General features: G+C 41.0%; 4 protein-coding genes across 4 annotated transcripts; 1 reads left to right on the top strand and 3 right to left on the bottom strand.

Moving 5' to 3' along the window:
- The first annotated feature begins 157 nt into the window (after nucleotides 1–157).
- LOC6553471 (ionotropic receptor 93a) lies at nucleotides 158–4,836 on the top strand. Its single transcript, XM_001979335.3, has 10 exons — nucleotides 158–289; nucleotides 347–499; nucleotides 556–692; nucleotides 751–859; nucleotides 952–1,499; nucleotides 2,862–2,964; nucleotides 3,014–3,162; nucleotides 3,217–3,396; nucleotides 3,450–3,825; nucleotides 3,886–4,836. The coding sequence occupies exons 1-10, from the start codon at nucleotides 166–168 to the stop codon at nucleotides 4,611–4,613; spliced, it is 2,607 nt and encodes an 868-aa protein (XP_001979371.2). The 5' UTR covers nucleotides 158–165; the 3' UTR covers nucleotides 4,614–4,836.
- Nucleotides 4,837–5,094: 258 nt separating this feature from the next.
- Nucleotides 5,095–5,995, bottom strand: LOC6553472. Its single transcript, XM_001979336.3, has 3 exons — nucleotides 5,893–5,995; nucleotides 5,577–5,665; nucleotides 5,095–5,493 (listed from the first exon to the last, which is right to left on the bottom strand). Exons 2-3 carry the CDS (start codon nucleotides 5,652–5,654, stop codon nucleotides 5,173–5,175), a joined length of 399 nt encoding a protein of 132 aa, XP_001979372.1. The 5' UTR covers nucleotides 5,655–5,665; nucleotides 5,893–5,995; the 3' UTR covers nucleotides 5,095–5,172.
- A 3,258-nt stretch (nucleotides 5,996–9,253) lies between these two features.
- On the bottom strand, nucleotides 9,254–9,929 carry LOC6553446 (homeobox protein GHOX-7). The gene has a single exon (XM_001979337.3). The coding sequence runs from the start codon at nucleotides 9,888–9,890 to the stop codon at nucleotides 9,351–9,353; it is 540 nt and encodes a 179-aa protein (XP_001979373.1). The 5' UTR covers nucleotides 9,891–9,929; the 3' UTR covers nucleotides 9,254–9,350.
- Nucleotides 9,930–12,412: 2,483 nt separating this feature from the next.
- On the bottom strand, nucleotides 12,413–15,552 carry LOC6553447. Its single transcript, XM_001979338.3, has 3 exons — nucleotides 14,579–15,552; nucleotides 14,231–14,525; nucleotides 12,413–14,118 (listed from the first exon to the last, which is right to left on the bottom strand). Exons 1-3 carry the CDS (start codon nucleotides 15,241–15,243, stop codon nucleotides 12,937–12,939), a joined length of 2,142 nt encoding a protein of 713 aa, XP_001979374.1. The 5' UTR covers nucleotides 15,244–15,552; the 3' UTR covers nucleotides 12,413–12,936.
- Nucleotides 15,553–15,797: the final 245 nt, after the last annotated feature.

Genomic DNA, 15,797 nt, shown 5'->3' with positions numbered 1-15,797 from the left:
CAAACCGTCAATCACCAGACTTTTCCACTTTCTCCCCAATCAATTTTTCATGGGACTTGCACACGCTCAACGGAAATCGAGTACCAACCCACTTTAATTGGGTTAGCTCTTATCAGAGAGGTATCCTCGTAGCTTCGAGGGGCTTCGCTTCCTCAGTCGTGTTTGATGAATCCTGGCGATATGCGGCCTTCCACTTGGCTTCTGTTCCTGGTTGGACTGCAGCTCTCTATCCTGGTTCCCACTGAGGCCAATGACTTTTCGTCCTTTCTGAGCGCCAATGCATCGCTGGGTAAGTTCGGATTTTAAGGAATTTTCCATAAAATTGTACAATTTATTGGCTATGCAGCCGTTGTGGTGGATCACGAGTACATGACCACTCATGGCGAGAACATATTGGCTCATTTTGAGAAAATCCTCAGTGACATAATACGGGAGAACCTGAGGAATGGTGGCATAAACGTGAAATATTTCAGTTGGAATGCAGTTCGATTAAAAAAGGGTGAGATTCTACACTACTATAAAGATGCAATTGGTTTTAAATATGAAAAAACATAGATTTTTTGGCCGCCATAACCGTTACGGATTGCGAGAATACCTGGAACTTTTACAAGAGTACTCAGGAAACTTCGATTCTACTGATCGCCATTACAGATTCCGACTGTCCCCGGCTGCCCCTAAATAGAGCTCTGATGGTATGGGTCGACTTTCGCTCCTAGGCAACGTTTAGCCTAAAACTACATTTATTTGTAGGTACCCATCGTTGAGAACGGCGATGAATTCCCACAACTTATCTTGGACGCCAAGGTCCAGCAGATTCTTAATTGGAAGACCGCAGTGATTTTTGTGGATCAAACCATATGTGGGTAGAGCTACGAATCATTTGGACCTTCCAGATATTCTACTCATTATTTCTTAAAATAGTAATTTGTAATCAATATTTAATTCCGACAGTGGACGAGAACGTGGTTCTGGTAAAATCGATTGTGCACGAAAGTATAACCAACCACATCACTCCAATTTCCCTGATCCTCTACAAGATCAACGACTCCCTGAGGGGCCAACAAAAGCGAGTTGCTCTGCGCCAAGCTCTGTCCCAATTCGCTCCCCACAAGCACGAGGAGATGCGCCAGCAGTTCCTTGTGATATCCGCCTTTCACGAGGACATCATCGAAATAGCCGAGACCCTAAACATGTTTCACGTGGGCAACCAGTGGATGATTTTCGTGCTGGACATGGTGGGTCGGGATTTCGATGCCGGCACTGCGACCATAAATCTCGATGAGGGAGCCAACATAGCCTTCGCACTCAACGAAACAGATCCTAACTGCCAGGACTCGCTGAACTGCACAATCTCTGAAATTAGTCTCGCTCTGGTCACCTCTATTTCCAAAATTACCGTCGAAGAGGAGTCCATATATGGGGAGATCTCCGATGAAGAATGGGAGGCCATTCGCTTTACCAAGCAGGAAAAGCAGGCCGAGATTCTGGAGTACATGAAGGTATGTATTTCAACTTATCTCTTATCTTATCTCTTCTTCTACCCGTTATTCTTATTGTAAAAGCAAAGACACTAGAATAATAAGATGCGTAGAGCTGGCTCCAGGCTCTCTCGAATTTTTGTTCAAGAGCCAGAGAGAGAGAGCGCTCTAGAGCCAGCAGCTCTCTTGTACGCATCAGTGATGCCAATATTTTTCTGAGAAAAAGGACAGATTGAGAAAAAAATAGGCTGAAAATTTCAAAAAAGGAATAAAAAAAACAGGACAGATTTTGATTTATACGTTTGATTCATACGTTGCCATTGTGCCAATGCGTTTCGGCCATTTTATAGGCTTTATTTAAGACAATTTTTACTACTCACTTTAAAGACCTCACTATTTCACTATTTCAATATAATTATGACAAAATAATAGTTTATTATTTATTTAATTTAGTAGCACTTTGTATACGAATAAACATAAGAATATATATCCCTTTCAGTGTAGGGTAATCAATTTCTTTACAATAATTTTATATTGTATTTTAAATATTTTTTATGAATAAATATTTTAAAATGAATATTATAACATTTCAAACACTTGTATGAATAACATTTGCCCGGTTATTTGTTCAAGAGGGATGCCAATTTGATCTTGCAAGTAATCACACTTAAGAACACATAAGCTACACTCACTGCTCGACCGGTAAGAGAGATTACTTGAACTATTTTGCGACTCTAAATTAGAAGACATGCCTTACAGTCTTCACTAGAACTAGTTGGGAATTATAGGGCTACAAGAAAATATTTTTTCTAAGGAAATATTAAAAGCGGCAATAACTATGTGTTCCGACAGTAAGTTAAACATTCTTCAGGCTTTAATTAGGACAATTTTTACTACTTTGTGCAAGTAACACGTACACTACATACATACATACATACATACATACATACATACATACATACATACATACATATACATACATACATACATACATACATACATACATACATACATACATACATACATACATACATACATACATACATACATACATACATACATACATACATACATACATACATACATACATACATACATACATACATACATACATACATACATACATACATACATACATACATACATACATACATACATACATACATACATACATACATACATACATACATACATATTAGTACAAAAATTTAATAAAATGAATTCAAAAAGGGAGCAAAAAGCAATAGTTAGAAAATTAGTTGAGGATAGTCGAGGAACTGACTGTAATGTTCTCTCTTGTCTTGGGTAGTTCCTTATAAAATGTACGTTGTATTTGACAAATACCATTTTGTTATTCTTATTATTCAATCCGTATGTGGATAGGAATCCCTGAAGACCAATGCCAAGTGCTCCAGCTGCGCGAGATGGCGTGTGGAGACGGCCATTACCTGGGGCAAGAGCCAGGAGAATCGCAAGTTTCGTTCAAGTAAGTCAGATTCTTTTTTTGGATATTAGTGTAACTCAATATCTAACAGTTCCATCACGCGACGCCAAAAACCGAAACTTCGAGTTTATCAACATTGGCTATTGGACTCCCCTTCTGGGATTCGTTTGCCAGGAACTGGCCTTTCCGCACATCGAGCACCACTTTCGAAACATAACCATGGACATTCTGACCGTCCACGTGAGTTTTTGAGCCATGAATATAATTCTTATTATTGGTTCAAATCGCTCGCAGAATCCACCCTGGCAAATCCTTACCAAAAACAGCCATGGAGTCATAGTGGAGCACAAAGGCATAGTCATGGAGATCGTCAAGGAGTTAAGTCGGGCCCTGAATTTCAGCTACTACCTTCACGAAGCCTCATCATGGAAGGAAGAATATTCAGTCAGCACATCAGCGGGCAGCAATGAAAGCGTGAGTATATCTCTCATTGGGGTGGAGCTCCTTGATAAACCTAATTTGCGCAGGATGAGCTGGTTGGTTCCATGACCTTTCGGATACCCTATCGCGTGGTGGAGATGGTGCAGGGCAATCAGTTTTTTATAGCCGCCGTGGCAGCCACCGTGGAGGATTTCGACCAGAAGCCCTTTAACTACACCGTACCCATCAGTGTGCAGAAGTACTCCTTCATCACCCGCAAGCCGGATGAGGTGTCCCGCATCTACTTGTTCACGGCTCCCTTCACCATGGAGACTTGGTTCTGCCTAATGGGCATCATTCTGCTGACTGCTCCCACGCTATATGCCATTAATCGCCTCGCTCCCTTAAAGGAGATGCGAATCGTGGGACTGTCCACAGTTAAAAGCTGTTTTTGGTACATATTCGGGGCTTTGTTACAACAGGGTGAGTGTTTTACTTGAACCAAACAATCGAATATTTTATTCTATCTCTTACCATGGGCAGGAGGCATGTACTTGCCCACAGCAGACAGTGGGCGCTTAGTGGTCGGCTTTTGGTGGATAGTTGTTATCGTGTTGGTGACCACCTATTGCGGAAACCTTGTGGCCTTCCTCACGTTCCCCAAATTTCAACCGGGCGTAGATTATTTGAACCAGCTGGAGCACCACAAAGACATTGTACAATATGGATTGCGAAACGGTACCTTCTTCGAGCGGTACGTTCAGTCGTCGACTAGGGAGGACTTTAAACGCTACCTGGAACGGGCGAGGATCTACGGCAGCGCCCAAGAGGAGGACATCGAGGCGGTGAAGCGCGGCGAGCGCATCAACATCGACTGGCGGATCAATTTGCAATTGATTGTGCAGCGGCACTTCGAGCGAGACAAGGAGTGCCGCTTCGCTTTGGGCAAGGAGAGCTTCGTGGACGAGCAGATTGCCATGATTGTGCCGGCCCAGAGTGCGTATCTGCACCTGGTAAACCGCCATATTAACAGCATGTTCCGGATGGGCTTCATCGAGCGATGGCACCAGATGAACTTGCCAAGCGCGGGCAAATGCAACGGGAAGAGCGCCCAGCGGCAGGTTACTAACCACAAAGTGAATATGGATGACATGCAAGGCTGTTTTCTGGTCCTGCTCTTGGGCTTCACGGTGGCCCTTTTAATAGTTTGCGGCGAATTCTGGTACCGTCGCTTTCGAGCTAGTCGCAAACAACGTCAGTTCACCAACTGACAGGCGAATGTTAAAAACTCTAGTCTTGGAATAGTGTAATTTAAGAATAGTAACTGGCTTATACAAAGCTGATGAGATTTAAATATACATTTAAATAAGCTGTAAAGCTTAATATACATATACCCATTCAGAGCTCGATTTCACTTTTAAATATTTTTCTTGAATTGTATTAACCCCAATAGTAAAAAGTTAAAATTGATAGCTTTGCGCAGCGGAAAACCCAGGATAGTTCATGACTATTTACTATTAAACCATTTAACTGAAGTATTGCAACAGTTGAAAAATGTGTGTTACTTTAAGATTACACTTTAAATAGTTTACACTTGATTACTATTACAGCAAATCTATAAATTTTGAATAGATAAAAATAAATAATCAAGGCGGCACAAAACTGCTCCAACAAACAATTGGAAGAAGCCAAATGACATTTGCTTGCCGGGATTTCACCACTATAACCACTTGAAATGCTTAACACCGGTTGTTTAAAGATTTGAAATTACTTTATGAACATCATATCAATCTGGAGTAAAAGGTAGACACTTGTTCATCCAAAATCCCTCTATGTGGAGTTGGCGTTGGGGCCGCGACGACGTCCGAAGACATGCACAAAGTTGACGAACCGGCGGTTGAACTGGATCCTGCGCTTGGCGCGTCCGGTCTTCTTCTTCTTCTTCTCCTGCTTCTCCACCTTGGGCGTCTGTCCTTTGACCTTGCCGGCACGGGCCAGAGAACCGTGCACCTTACCTCCCAGCATGGGAATGTTGAGGTCCAGCTCAAAGGAGCTCAGGGCGGTCACGGGGGTATCGTTGGCCAGAGTGGTGCCCTCGCAGTCGAGGCTGAATTCCTCGGCGTTGAATCCATGGATCTGGGCCAGTTGGTTCTATGATTGAGATGGCCGCGATGGACGGATGGGAAACACACAGTTAGGTTATGTTATTTGTATATCTCATCTGCGGGACTCACCTTGACTCCGGCAATGGTGGCATCCTGGGAAACCTCCAGGGCCTCGATGGTCTCTAGTCCACGGACGAACAGCTGCATGTTGATTCGCTCTGCAAAGTAACCATGCCGCAAGCATTTATTAGTGGCCATATTCATATTGACTTGTGGGGGGAAACACGTGTACCGAGTTTCAGTCAATTTATTGGCTTTTTAGTTGATTCTCAGGTGGCATTTGGTGCCCAGCACACTTGACCATCGCTCGCACACACATTTCACCGGTATTTTCACTTTAACTGGGCTATTTTCTATTATATTTCGACAAAAATCACTCGATTACCTTTTGACTTGGTGTGCGGATCCCGAAAAAGAAAGATGGCGCAGAAGTATCGATGGGCCAATCGATTTTTGTTGGGGAACTATCGTGTCAGGCGTTAGTACGTTTAATTTAAATGTCTGGCCGTATTACTAAGATAAGGGTGGCAAGAATGGTCAATCGATTACTTATATCGATAACTAAGAGGGTGACCAGTCTGCATTAAGTTTATTGGACTTGCTATATTTTGGAACGTTAGTATTATGTAACCGCTAAGGTTAGTTTAAAAATCGGTATAATTACATATTATTTTTATTACATTGTTTTTTACTGCAACCGGATAACATTATTATTACCAATTATTACTATGGCCTGTCGCTTATCCATTAAATTTTTGAATTAAAAAAACCTATATCAAATTTTATTTAAATTTTTTTCGAAAATATTATATTAATATTATATTATTATTATTATTATACCCGTTCTTCGTAGAGTATAAGGATTCCCTGAAAAGTATGTAACAGGCAGAAGGAAGCGTTTCCGACCATATAAAGTATAAATATTCTTGATCAGGATCAATAGCCGAGTCGATCTCTCCGTTCGTATGGACCTCGAGATCTCATGAACCATAAAATATAGTGGGTTGAGATTAGGCAAGCATATTTCAGAGACATAGACGCAGTGCACGTTGGTTAAATGATCCTGCCACGCCCACTCTAACTCCCCCAAGCCACCCAAAACTTTCACTTACCAATATAACCATTTCAATTACCTTAATTAATTTTGGCACTATATTGCGTAATAGCTTTGAAAATGCACGTATGTAGCAGACCATTGGTAAAAGTAAAATATTGGTAAAAAATAGAATAATTATTCTAGTGTCTTTGGTAAAACCCGAGTAAATATTAAAACCTATTATTAAAATTAGCAATCATCTAAGAAAATATTAATATTTAAAAATGTGCTAGCTACACATGTAAACTTGACAGTTATGAGAGGCGGTTTCCATTTAAACCTAAGGCTAGCACTTCTTAAATCCGTCAGTTAATAATTTCAGTTATGAGTTACGAGAGTTATGTGTGCTAGGGCTAGCACTTTTTAGAACCTATTAATACTTGAATTTGTATTATAACATTACTCATAGACCAAAAATTGTTCCCATGTACCTGCAATATTACACGAATAAAGCTTGGGTTGTTGTCATTGGATAGGTCCTTGTCTCCTTTCCTTCAAAGGATCGCAAAAGGACAGTCTGGCTGACGCCCCGCTAAGCCAGCACACCGCGATTACCGCAATCTACGCAAAATGGGAATTACGTTGAACCCAAAAACTAGTCCGCCCGCGCCCGTCAAGGCGGTGAGGACGGGTCACCAAGTTTTACAAATGAACCATTTACGGAATCTGGGCGCGCATGCGCATGCGCCTGCGCTTGTCTTTTGTTTGGTCCGCAAAGAGGACACAAGACGGAATCCTGGAGGAGTATGGGCTGTGTGTTATTCTACGCCATTAGAATAAATATTGCCGCATTGTTTGTCAAACAGGACTAGATTAGTAACGTAAACATTCGCTCATAGAATGCAAATCATAAGCCGATTTGACAAATTTGCACGAATTATCTACGTCTAATGAGTGCGGCTTAGAACGGTCTGGATCCTCCGAGGTTCTGGACACTAAAATGGAACTTCTGTGACCTGGAAAGACAGCCTTAGCTATAAAAAGTATATGGTTTCCATATATAATTTAGGACTGGCTGTATTCAAGTTCCTTCGATACCAGATGCGACATTTGATATTACTCTCAACCCTTCGACAACGACTACCTTTCGATGCTCATTTAAGATAGCTAAGTGTCACGTGCATTCCCCTCTTCCTGTTGTCCACTTCGATTTGGATGGATATCCAGCCATTCCCTACTCCCATGATCGGATTTGGGCGGGATTAGGGGCAGACATCTCCTGGATTTGCGTAAATTCATTCACCAGACCTTGTGGCAGAATCTGTACTTGGGAAACGCATCCGTAACCATTTCCCCCAAACTGCTTGGAGGAACTGCCGCTTTGTAATCTGATATTTTGCATGTTTGCACACAAAAGCACCGGAAAAATAAATTACTCTTGACCATAAAAACAACGGCAACAATTGCCAAATCGGCTTAGCCAGCCCTTCGTCTTTATTTCGCCATTTGCTGTTTTTCCGGCACGCGAATTTTCTCATTTCCATTCACCTTTTTGTGCGTATTTTCCCATATGAGTTACATTTTAGGCAACAAATATTATTATATCTGTGGTGTCGGCTGTTTTTGATCCCATTATGTAAGTCCGGCGATGGCATGAGAAAAAAAACAGTGAAGTCAACCAGTTTCCGCATTGAAATATTAAATTACTCAATTAATATTTGGTTTGTTTCAGGTGAAATGTATATGAAATGATGGCTAATAAAAATTACTTGCATTGCCTAAAAAAATATAGTGAGATTTTATATTTTTTGGTAACATACTCAATATATATTGCCTTTTTATTTTGTTATCTCAGAAATGGGATACAGTGTATGATTTTGTATACTATGTTAGTTAAATTGCAAGCATGCAAATATGTATATAGAAGCAAAAATAGGTTTTCTTACTTTTAAAATTATAGGTTTAAGGTCAGATTTTTTATTTCGTAATCTGAAAAGGAAACTGAATTTTTTAATTCCTAATTTATAAGGCTTTCATATTGAAGACCGCAATCCTTTTGCTCAGTCAAAGGAAACTTTTTTATTGATACAGATTGATTTTATTTTATCTCTGTAATGATTTCTTGAATCGTCCTATGACCGAGAACTTTAAGCAAGTATTAATGATAAGATAATGTAAGTATTAATGATATATATAAGGTAAGGTACTTCCTAAATAGCAAAAAGGGATTCGTCAAACCTTAACAAATTTCAACCGAACACCTCTTTCAATACATCATATCAATGAGGTAAATTTCACATTTCCTAGGAAGAAAGAACCAAAATAAATGTCAACAAAACACTTATTCGAAATCGTTGAAGCGAATTGAAACCAATCTAAGTTCCATGTAAGAATCTGTAGATATGTATCTAACTAAAATGCACTCGCTAAATTAATACAGTGACATAATACAAGCCTAAAAATTCAGATATTTACTTCTTTTAAAACTGCATGACTAAGCGATTTGTAGATGCGCAATACCATAAGAAAATTATGTTTAACTGGACCTGCTTAAATTATTGAGTTGAGAACTTAGCAGGTTGCTTTCTTAAGGTAAAACCACATTGAGTAACTATTTTATAACGTTTAATATTTTATTGGTTTTGAATGAGGACCCATAAAAGTCCAATAAATTCGGAATAATAGATTTTATATTGTCAGATTCCTTATGGTACTACTTAAGCCTATGAATTATATTTACAGAAAGCCACTAAATTCGTAACAATTACAGTCCATGATCAAGCTCATAATCATAATCCAGCTCATGATCAAGATACAACGATCATTTCCGGTTCCGGACTGGAGGCGTTCGATGAGAAGGTGGAGTCACAGCTCTCGTCCTTTTCGCGTTTCTCCCGTCGCTCGCGAGCCCTTCGATTCTGAAACCAGATCTTGACCCGCGTGTTGGTCAGCTCCAAGGAGTCCGCTAGTTTATTGGCGTCCTCAGCGCTTAGGTAGTTAGACTCCTTGTAGGCACTTTCCAAGGCCTGCAGCTGCTGCGGAGTAAATGGGATGCGGGGCAGACGACCAGGAGTTCTTTTTGCGGGCGCATTTTGCCGGAGGGCCCTGGGCAACTTGGGTGGATGGTAGCGGGTGTACTGCAGCCAGTCGTAGACGGGAAGCTGAGCCTCCGCAGCCGAGGCGGGAGGAGATCCTGGAGACTCCTTCGAGGAATAAGATGCTGGGTGGGCGTACGGATGGAAAGGCAAGCTGGCACGGAGTCGCTGCAGGACTCCCAAGGAGGCGTTGGTGCCCACATATCTGTCCCCGGCTCGGTTTAAAATATACTCGATGCTGAAGTCACTCATCCTGCGGCGATCCTTTCGCTTTGATGGTCGAAGTGCTACTGCTGAGTTGGCTGCGCATCCACGAGCTATTTATCCAAGGACCTCCCATCGCCGCCATTTGCATCCCAGCAGATAGTATGGCCATCCCTGTCTGGCAGGACGAAGAGATTGGCTTGGCCCAATTCAAATCTCATTCGGAAGCAACGAGCCGCTTAATAGGCGTTTCCCATCTGTCCGGCCAGGTAGAAATCCGTTGGCTCACTTATATTACCCTCTCACCGGTACAGATTAGGCCCACGAAGGCAATGAATTACAAATACACGGGTTCAACTGTCTCTGACTCCCAGTAAAATGTTCGCAGTGATTCGAATTCAGTTTTGAATGATTGTATCTAAACACCCTTTGATGATACGAAAATATGAACTTATAAAAAGGAGAGCCCATCATGTACTGAATTAAATATTTGGTGTATAAAAAGAAATATGTGGTTTATATCCCGCGTATAATGCAATAGTTTGCCATGAAATTTAAAGATTGTTTTAGTCCGTTCCTAAATTCAATAATGTGCCACGGGAATTTGATAATATACTTAATATACTTAAATTCTAAAATTCTTAAATATTTAAATTCTATTTAATGTTTAGTGCAATCTTTAGCCCCGCTAAAGAGTTGAAGAAATTGTAGTAGAAGTAGAAACTGATAAGCTTAAAGTTCTAAGCAGAGAGCATCTGATCTTCGGTGCATACCGTTGCCCGAGCCAAATATAAATGTGATAGTTTTTTATTTGTTGTGGTTTTTGTTTGACGATGTTCAGGGTAGTTGCTCCTGAGTTTAAATCATCCGCTGCCATGTTTTTCTCAAGCCCTCCCATCCTATCAGATCCCATTCCATTCCATCCCTCTCGATGGGAAAACAAGTTGAGCCTGATATATTTTGATGCTCGTATGTTTTGATTGATTCGTAAATTTGTTTTCATAACAGTTGCCTTTGCGAAACGAGTTTTGAGGCAGCCCTCGCTGAGTTCTTAAAGTATCAATTACACTGTTAATTGAAAATAACCACTGAATGGCCATTGAAATAACCACTATCTATCTAGGTTGCAAAAGGGAGGAAAGCTTGTAAATGGCTGTTTATCAACGAGTTTCTGTTATCATATATTTTAATAAAACCAATTATCTTATTTAAAATGATACTCCTTGATGAAACTTTTTGGCATTTGGAATGATACATGGCATGGACGACTAAGTACCTGAACTTGGCATACAAGCTTATAAAAAGTAATTCATTTTCATTATTCTTTATCGCCTCTTTTTATTTTAAAGCCCCATAATACCAACGACCTAATGGAAAACGTATCTATCATTATGTACTGATAAAACATACTGGTAGTTACTATTAATCATGCAAGTAATTATCTAAGCTTTGGTAATCCGGACGTTCTGTATCGTATCCAATATAGTGATAATAAAGGAGGAATCTAGCTTAGCCAAGCCGAAGACTTTATACCCTTACAGAATTTGTACTCTTTAAAGGCAACTGATGTAAATCGAATAAGAACACTTTATGAACAACGAGACTATGAATTCTTTTCTATAAAAATAATTATTTTCAAATAAAACTTGGTTGAAATGTTTCGTTTGTAATTCCGATCCACATAAAAGTATCATATTGGATGCATCCAATAAAAGAAGTATCTCTAAATTGTCGCCTATTCCCAAGCTTTTTTAAAAATATTATCAATTTCCTTTTGCAGCACTTTTATAGACCTACTAACCACTTTGAAGCTTACTTCATTTGTCATACTTATGATATACGGTTTAAAAAAAACTTTCAAGCATATGACTACTTCTGACTTTAGTAAAGCACATGACTCTGTTAGTAATTCACTCTGTGGGTGGGAATCTCGATTGAGTATTTTGCCCGGTCGAATTCTTAGAATGGATTTTAAGTTATTTGAATGGCAGGACACAAATCATCTTGAAAAACAAGGGAGACCCCGTGTTCCGCTACTATTTACCTTATTTATGATTAACTTTTCCTTAGGCATAACTTATTCCCGTGTACATTACATACATATGTACGCATAATTATAGCTGCAGTATAAGGACATTTCGTGCCACTCCATTCTAGATAGTTTTAAACAATTTACTAAACTTAAATGTTAATTTAGTAAGGATCACCTGTTTGTTAATAGATCCAGCCTAAATTGGAATTCAACCCTTATATTACAGTAGTCTACTTTAATTAACCAACCCAACCGTAGAACGATGCTGAGATCAGTCCTTATATATAAGTGACTCGGTTAGTCACTGAACTTTTTTGTGCCAAGTAGATTAACTAGGAATTACATTCCCCTATTTTCAGTCTTTATCCTATAATCTCAATTTCTGGCACTCTGCCGTTCCTAACGCGATCAATACTTACTTTTTTAGCGAATCGAGCCGTACGTTACATATATTGTCAGACAATTGGTAACGTTTATCAGTGCCACAGTTCTTCCATGAATGTTATAAATAGCAAAGCACTTTGAGAAGAATAAAGTATTTATATATAGCACCGCGGAAATGTTAGACGTATTTTTTGTCTGCAATTATGTACAAAATAAATTAAATGTGGAAGGTCAATGAGATTCATATATGTGAGTAATGTTGAGCCGGTTTCCATCCTCAATGTAGTCTTAATAACAGATGTAGTAGTAATAATAAGCAGTAATAATTAGGGTAGTAGATATAGCATATATTGTTTAAGCGGCTGTTACAACTAGCTCAAAAAATACTTACAAAGATTTAGGTTCATTAGAGCCAGTATCTTTTTCTAATCACTGGACAATTACCCGAGTATCTGTCAATTGTCATGGAATTGTCAACTAATTTTCCATTCGCACAATTTGCCAAGCTGCAATTACGTTTGCTAAAATAGATGCTAGCAACTAACGATCCGGCCACAGATCCACCCCAGTGATAAGATTTCATACCTCCGGAGGACAAAGGCTCCGAGATCCGACAGATTACAGTAGCGAGTCCTTTTTTGTGCGGTCTTGCGGTTGTCCAGAGTTTAGAGCTGGAATTCAGCAGATGCAGTACTTTTTGATCTCCTTAACCGACGAGCATTTCGACATTTTGGCGTAAGTGTTCAACCGACTGATGCTGGGCATCTGAACGGGAATCCTTTGGGCACTGGCATCCCATTCCACGGTGGCCTCGAAGAGGGCGTCACCCGGCATGACACTCAACTGGATAAGGTACCTACTAGAGTTCCCTCTTCTCTGGACTGAGGATATCCGGTTCAGTTTCAACAGACGGCATCGTTCCGCTCCTTTTTTGCTGGCTACATATTTGTTGATGGACTCCACCAGCTGAGTGGACATGCTCCTGGCACTGGGATCTGTTGTGGCCACTTCGGAAAAGGTGTCACACGTGCACCAGTGCTCCTCGATCCCGGCCTGGGAGCAATTTCTGGACCAGTCCACCTCCTCGAAAACGCTGTGGCAGGTGGAGCAGCCCTCAGGGCGAGGAAGCCTATCCTTCGGAGTGTCCAACTCCAGGATGTGTCTCAGGCTCGCATGGATATCGTACGGCGATGTGAGGCGATTTCTGTTTACCTGCAGGTTGCGCAGGAGCTTTGGGTACTTCTCACGAATCCAACGCGGAACACGGATATATATGAAGGGCAACCGTTCGTCCACGAAACCGCTATCCAATTTCCTCAATGGTCCAAATCTGGTTCCATGATCGCTGAAGAAGATGATGATGGTGTTATCCATTATGCCGTTTTTGTCCAACGTCCGCATATACTTCACCATCCTCTCATCCATGACGGAGGGCATAGAGAAGTCATTGTGGCTGAATGTGTTGGTCCAGAACATGCCAAAGAAGGTGCTGTTCCGATTGACCATGGTGAACTGGACGCCCAGGTCGTAGATGTACTCGGAAGCCGGCTTGCGCCCCAAGCAGTAGGGCATTTGACCTTGCTGCGTTATCCTTAGCTCGTTCTCCACGGCCAACACCAGTGGTCTGCCGTACACGTCCGTCGGAGGATTGAAAAAACCGCTGCTTGAGTAGTCAAATGTGGAGAACTTGCTCCAGTCCTCGGCGTAGGCAGTTGTGTATCCTTTGTCCTTGAAGTCCTTCCAAATAAATGGACAGGCATCCAGTCCACGCACCTTATCAGGATGGCACCGTGCGTTCGCATAGGTTTTGTTGAATCCCGTGAGAATCGCCATCAGATTCGGAAACGTGTTGTCACCCATCTAATGTAGAAAGGTGAGAAGTTTGAATAAATCCATATGATTTGTAATACTTTTTGCGAAATTTGTAAAAAGCTAAATTCAAGTTTTAATTATTTTCCAGACTTCTAATCACCTTATTGTATCCCTGAAGCTCGAACCAATGTTGATTGTTCAAGTACTCGTACATCCGGGGCATCGTTAGCTCAAGAGTCATTCGTGAAATGGAATCAATGCCCCACAGCAAAACACTGGGCCTCCGTTTATGCAGTGATGTACGATTATTTATCTGATCCTTCCGCGGATGCACAAAACTAAAGGCATCCATTTGCGACACCTTATCGAATGGAGGCCGGCGGCAATAGGTGAGCATGGCAGTCACTTCATTTGGCACCAAGTGGTCCTGCTGAAATTCAACGCAAGGACGCAGCCTGCCGGGATACTCATCTTCAGTGTCCATCTCTGAATGTCCTGTGGAACTTACTTGTACTGATTGTCCGCGTTGGCTGAAGATCCTGCTCGTAGGATCTGCTTGAAGCAGCATGTGGAGTTTTCGTTCTTGTGCAGCCTGTAGGTGCTGTCTGATTCATTAAAGATCACTGTGATCATGTCGCGACTTTTATCACACACTATATAGGAATGTTTCTTGTAGATGTGCTGGATGTTTCTGGCGAAGGGATTTGGGTGGCTCATTTTGCACTTCGGGCTATTGACGAAGTATTTTCTTCCAGATTCTTCTAATGCATAATGTTGTGATATGCTACTTTCAATTGCTTTATCCGTGTGGGCGATGGTACTTATCTCGGTTTTATCCTCTGTGGAGCTCTCAGTATGGGTTTCTTCGGTAGTCTCCGTCTGTTTCATCCTACTCAGACTAGTTGTTTCAGTTGTATATATTACATCCAAAAGCCTCGAAGAATTACCCAGATTGTTGGTCCAACTTGACCCCACAGAGAGTCGCATGGGCCTCCAAGGGGAAAAAAGAGCTGCACTGCTCTTCAGCGGACTATCAGTGCAGCTCAAGGTATAAATTGCCAAGGTAAAAATCACCAAGCTTAGAAAGAATATCTTCACTATCCAATTTGAAGGTTTCTTTTCGCCTTGTTCTCGCTCCTCACTTGGAAGAAGTTCATATTTAATATTCGTCATGTTAGAATTGACTCTAATCGCAAACTAACATTTCCATTAACATATGTAAATCGATTTTGTTATTACAAAAAATTATATTCTTCTAGTATCTTCCGTTTCATTTATTCTTGACCCGGCGTTATCCACACCATTTCCGCTATTTAATAGAAATCGGGCCCATATGTCCGCCACGCTCCGAATTTTACACACAACTGACGATAGCTTTCAATAGTCAGCAATGCTGGGGGCTATCTATTACTACTCAACCACTGAGTGCTCGTAAGTTTCTGGGAACTGTGCGGTCCACTGAGATAACTCCGACTATAAAGCGATAACATAATTATTTCGAAGGCGATTCGTTGCCCCTTGACGCTGATTACGTTATCCTAGTAAATGTTTTCTGTCATTTTTGTACAATAACCAATAAAGGAAATGCCTTTGCCTCCAGATGCTTGGCGTGACAAATTCTCTAAACAGCTTCCAACAACGGCAGATGTCCAGTGGTTGTGATTTCCGAGTTAATAAACCTGCAAAGCGAATATATGGATTATTAAAACTATTACTCACTAATAAAA

Source organism: Drosophila erecta, unplaced genomic scaffold (assembly GCF_003286155.1).
Source record: "Drosophila erecta strain 14021-0224.00,06,07 unplaced genomic scaffold, DereRS2 tig00000000-arrow-pilon, whole genome shotgun sequence".
Classification (NCBI taxonomy): domain Eukaryota; kingdom Metazoa; phylum Arthropoda; class Insecta; order Diptera; family Drosophilidae; genus Drosophila; species Drosophila erecta.
This window is presented reverse-complemented; position numbering and strand designations above follow the sequence as displayed.

Excerpts from the sequence above, each read along its gene's own strand:
- LOC6553471 (XM_001979335.3), top strand. The coding sequence starts at position 166 with ATGAATCCTGGCGATATGCGGCCTTCCACTTGGCTTCTGTTCCTGGTT. Across the intron at positions 1,500-2,861 it reads AGATTCTGGAGTACATGAAG|GAATCCCTGAAGACCAATGC; the intron begins GTATGTATTTCA and ends GTATGTGGATAG. Across the intron at positions 2,965-3,013 it reads GAATCGCAAGTTTCGTTCAA|TTCCATCACGCGACGCCAAA; the intron begins GTAAGTCAGATT and ends AATATCTAACAG.
- LOC6553472 (XM_001979336.3), bottom strand. The coding sequence starts at position 5,654 with ATGCAGCTGTTCGTCCGTGGACTAGAGACCATCGAGGCCCTGGAGGTT. Across the intron at positions 5,494-5,576 it reads CCACCATTGCCGGAGTCAAG|AACCAACTGGCCCAGATCCA; the intron begins GTGAGTCCCGCA and ends TCTCAATCATAG.
- LOC6553446 (XM_001979337.3), bottom strand. The coding sequence starts at position 9,890 with ATGAGTGACTTCAGCATCGAGTATATTTTAAACCGAGCCGGGGACAGA.
- LOC6553447 (XM_001979338.3), bottom strand. The coding sequence starts at position 15,243 with ATGACGAATATTAAATATGAACTTCTTCCAAGTGAGGAGCGAGAACAA. Across the intron at positions 14,526-14,578 it reads AACGCGGACAATCAGTACAA|GCTGCGTCCTTGCGTTGAAT; the intron begins GTAAGTTCCACA and ends GTATCCCGGCAG. Across the intron at positions 14,119-14,230 it reads AGCTTCAGGGATACAATAAG|ATGGGTGACAACACGTTTCC; the intron begins GTGATTAGAAGT and ends TTTCTACATTAG.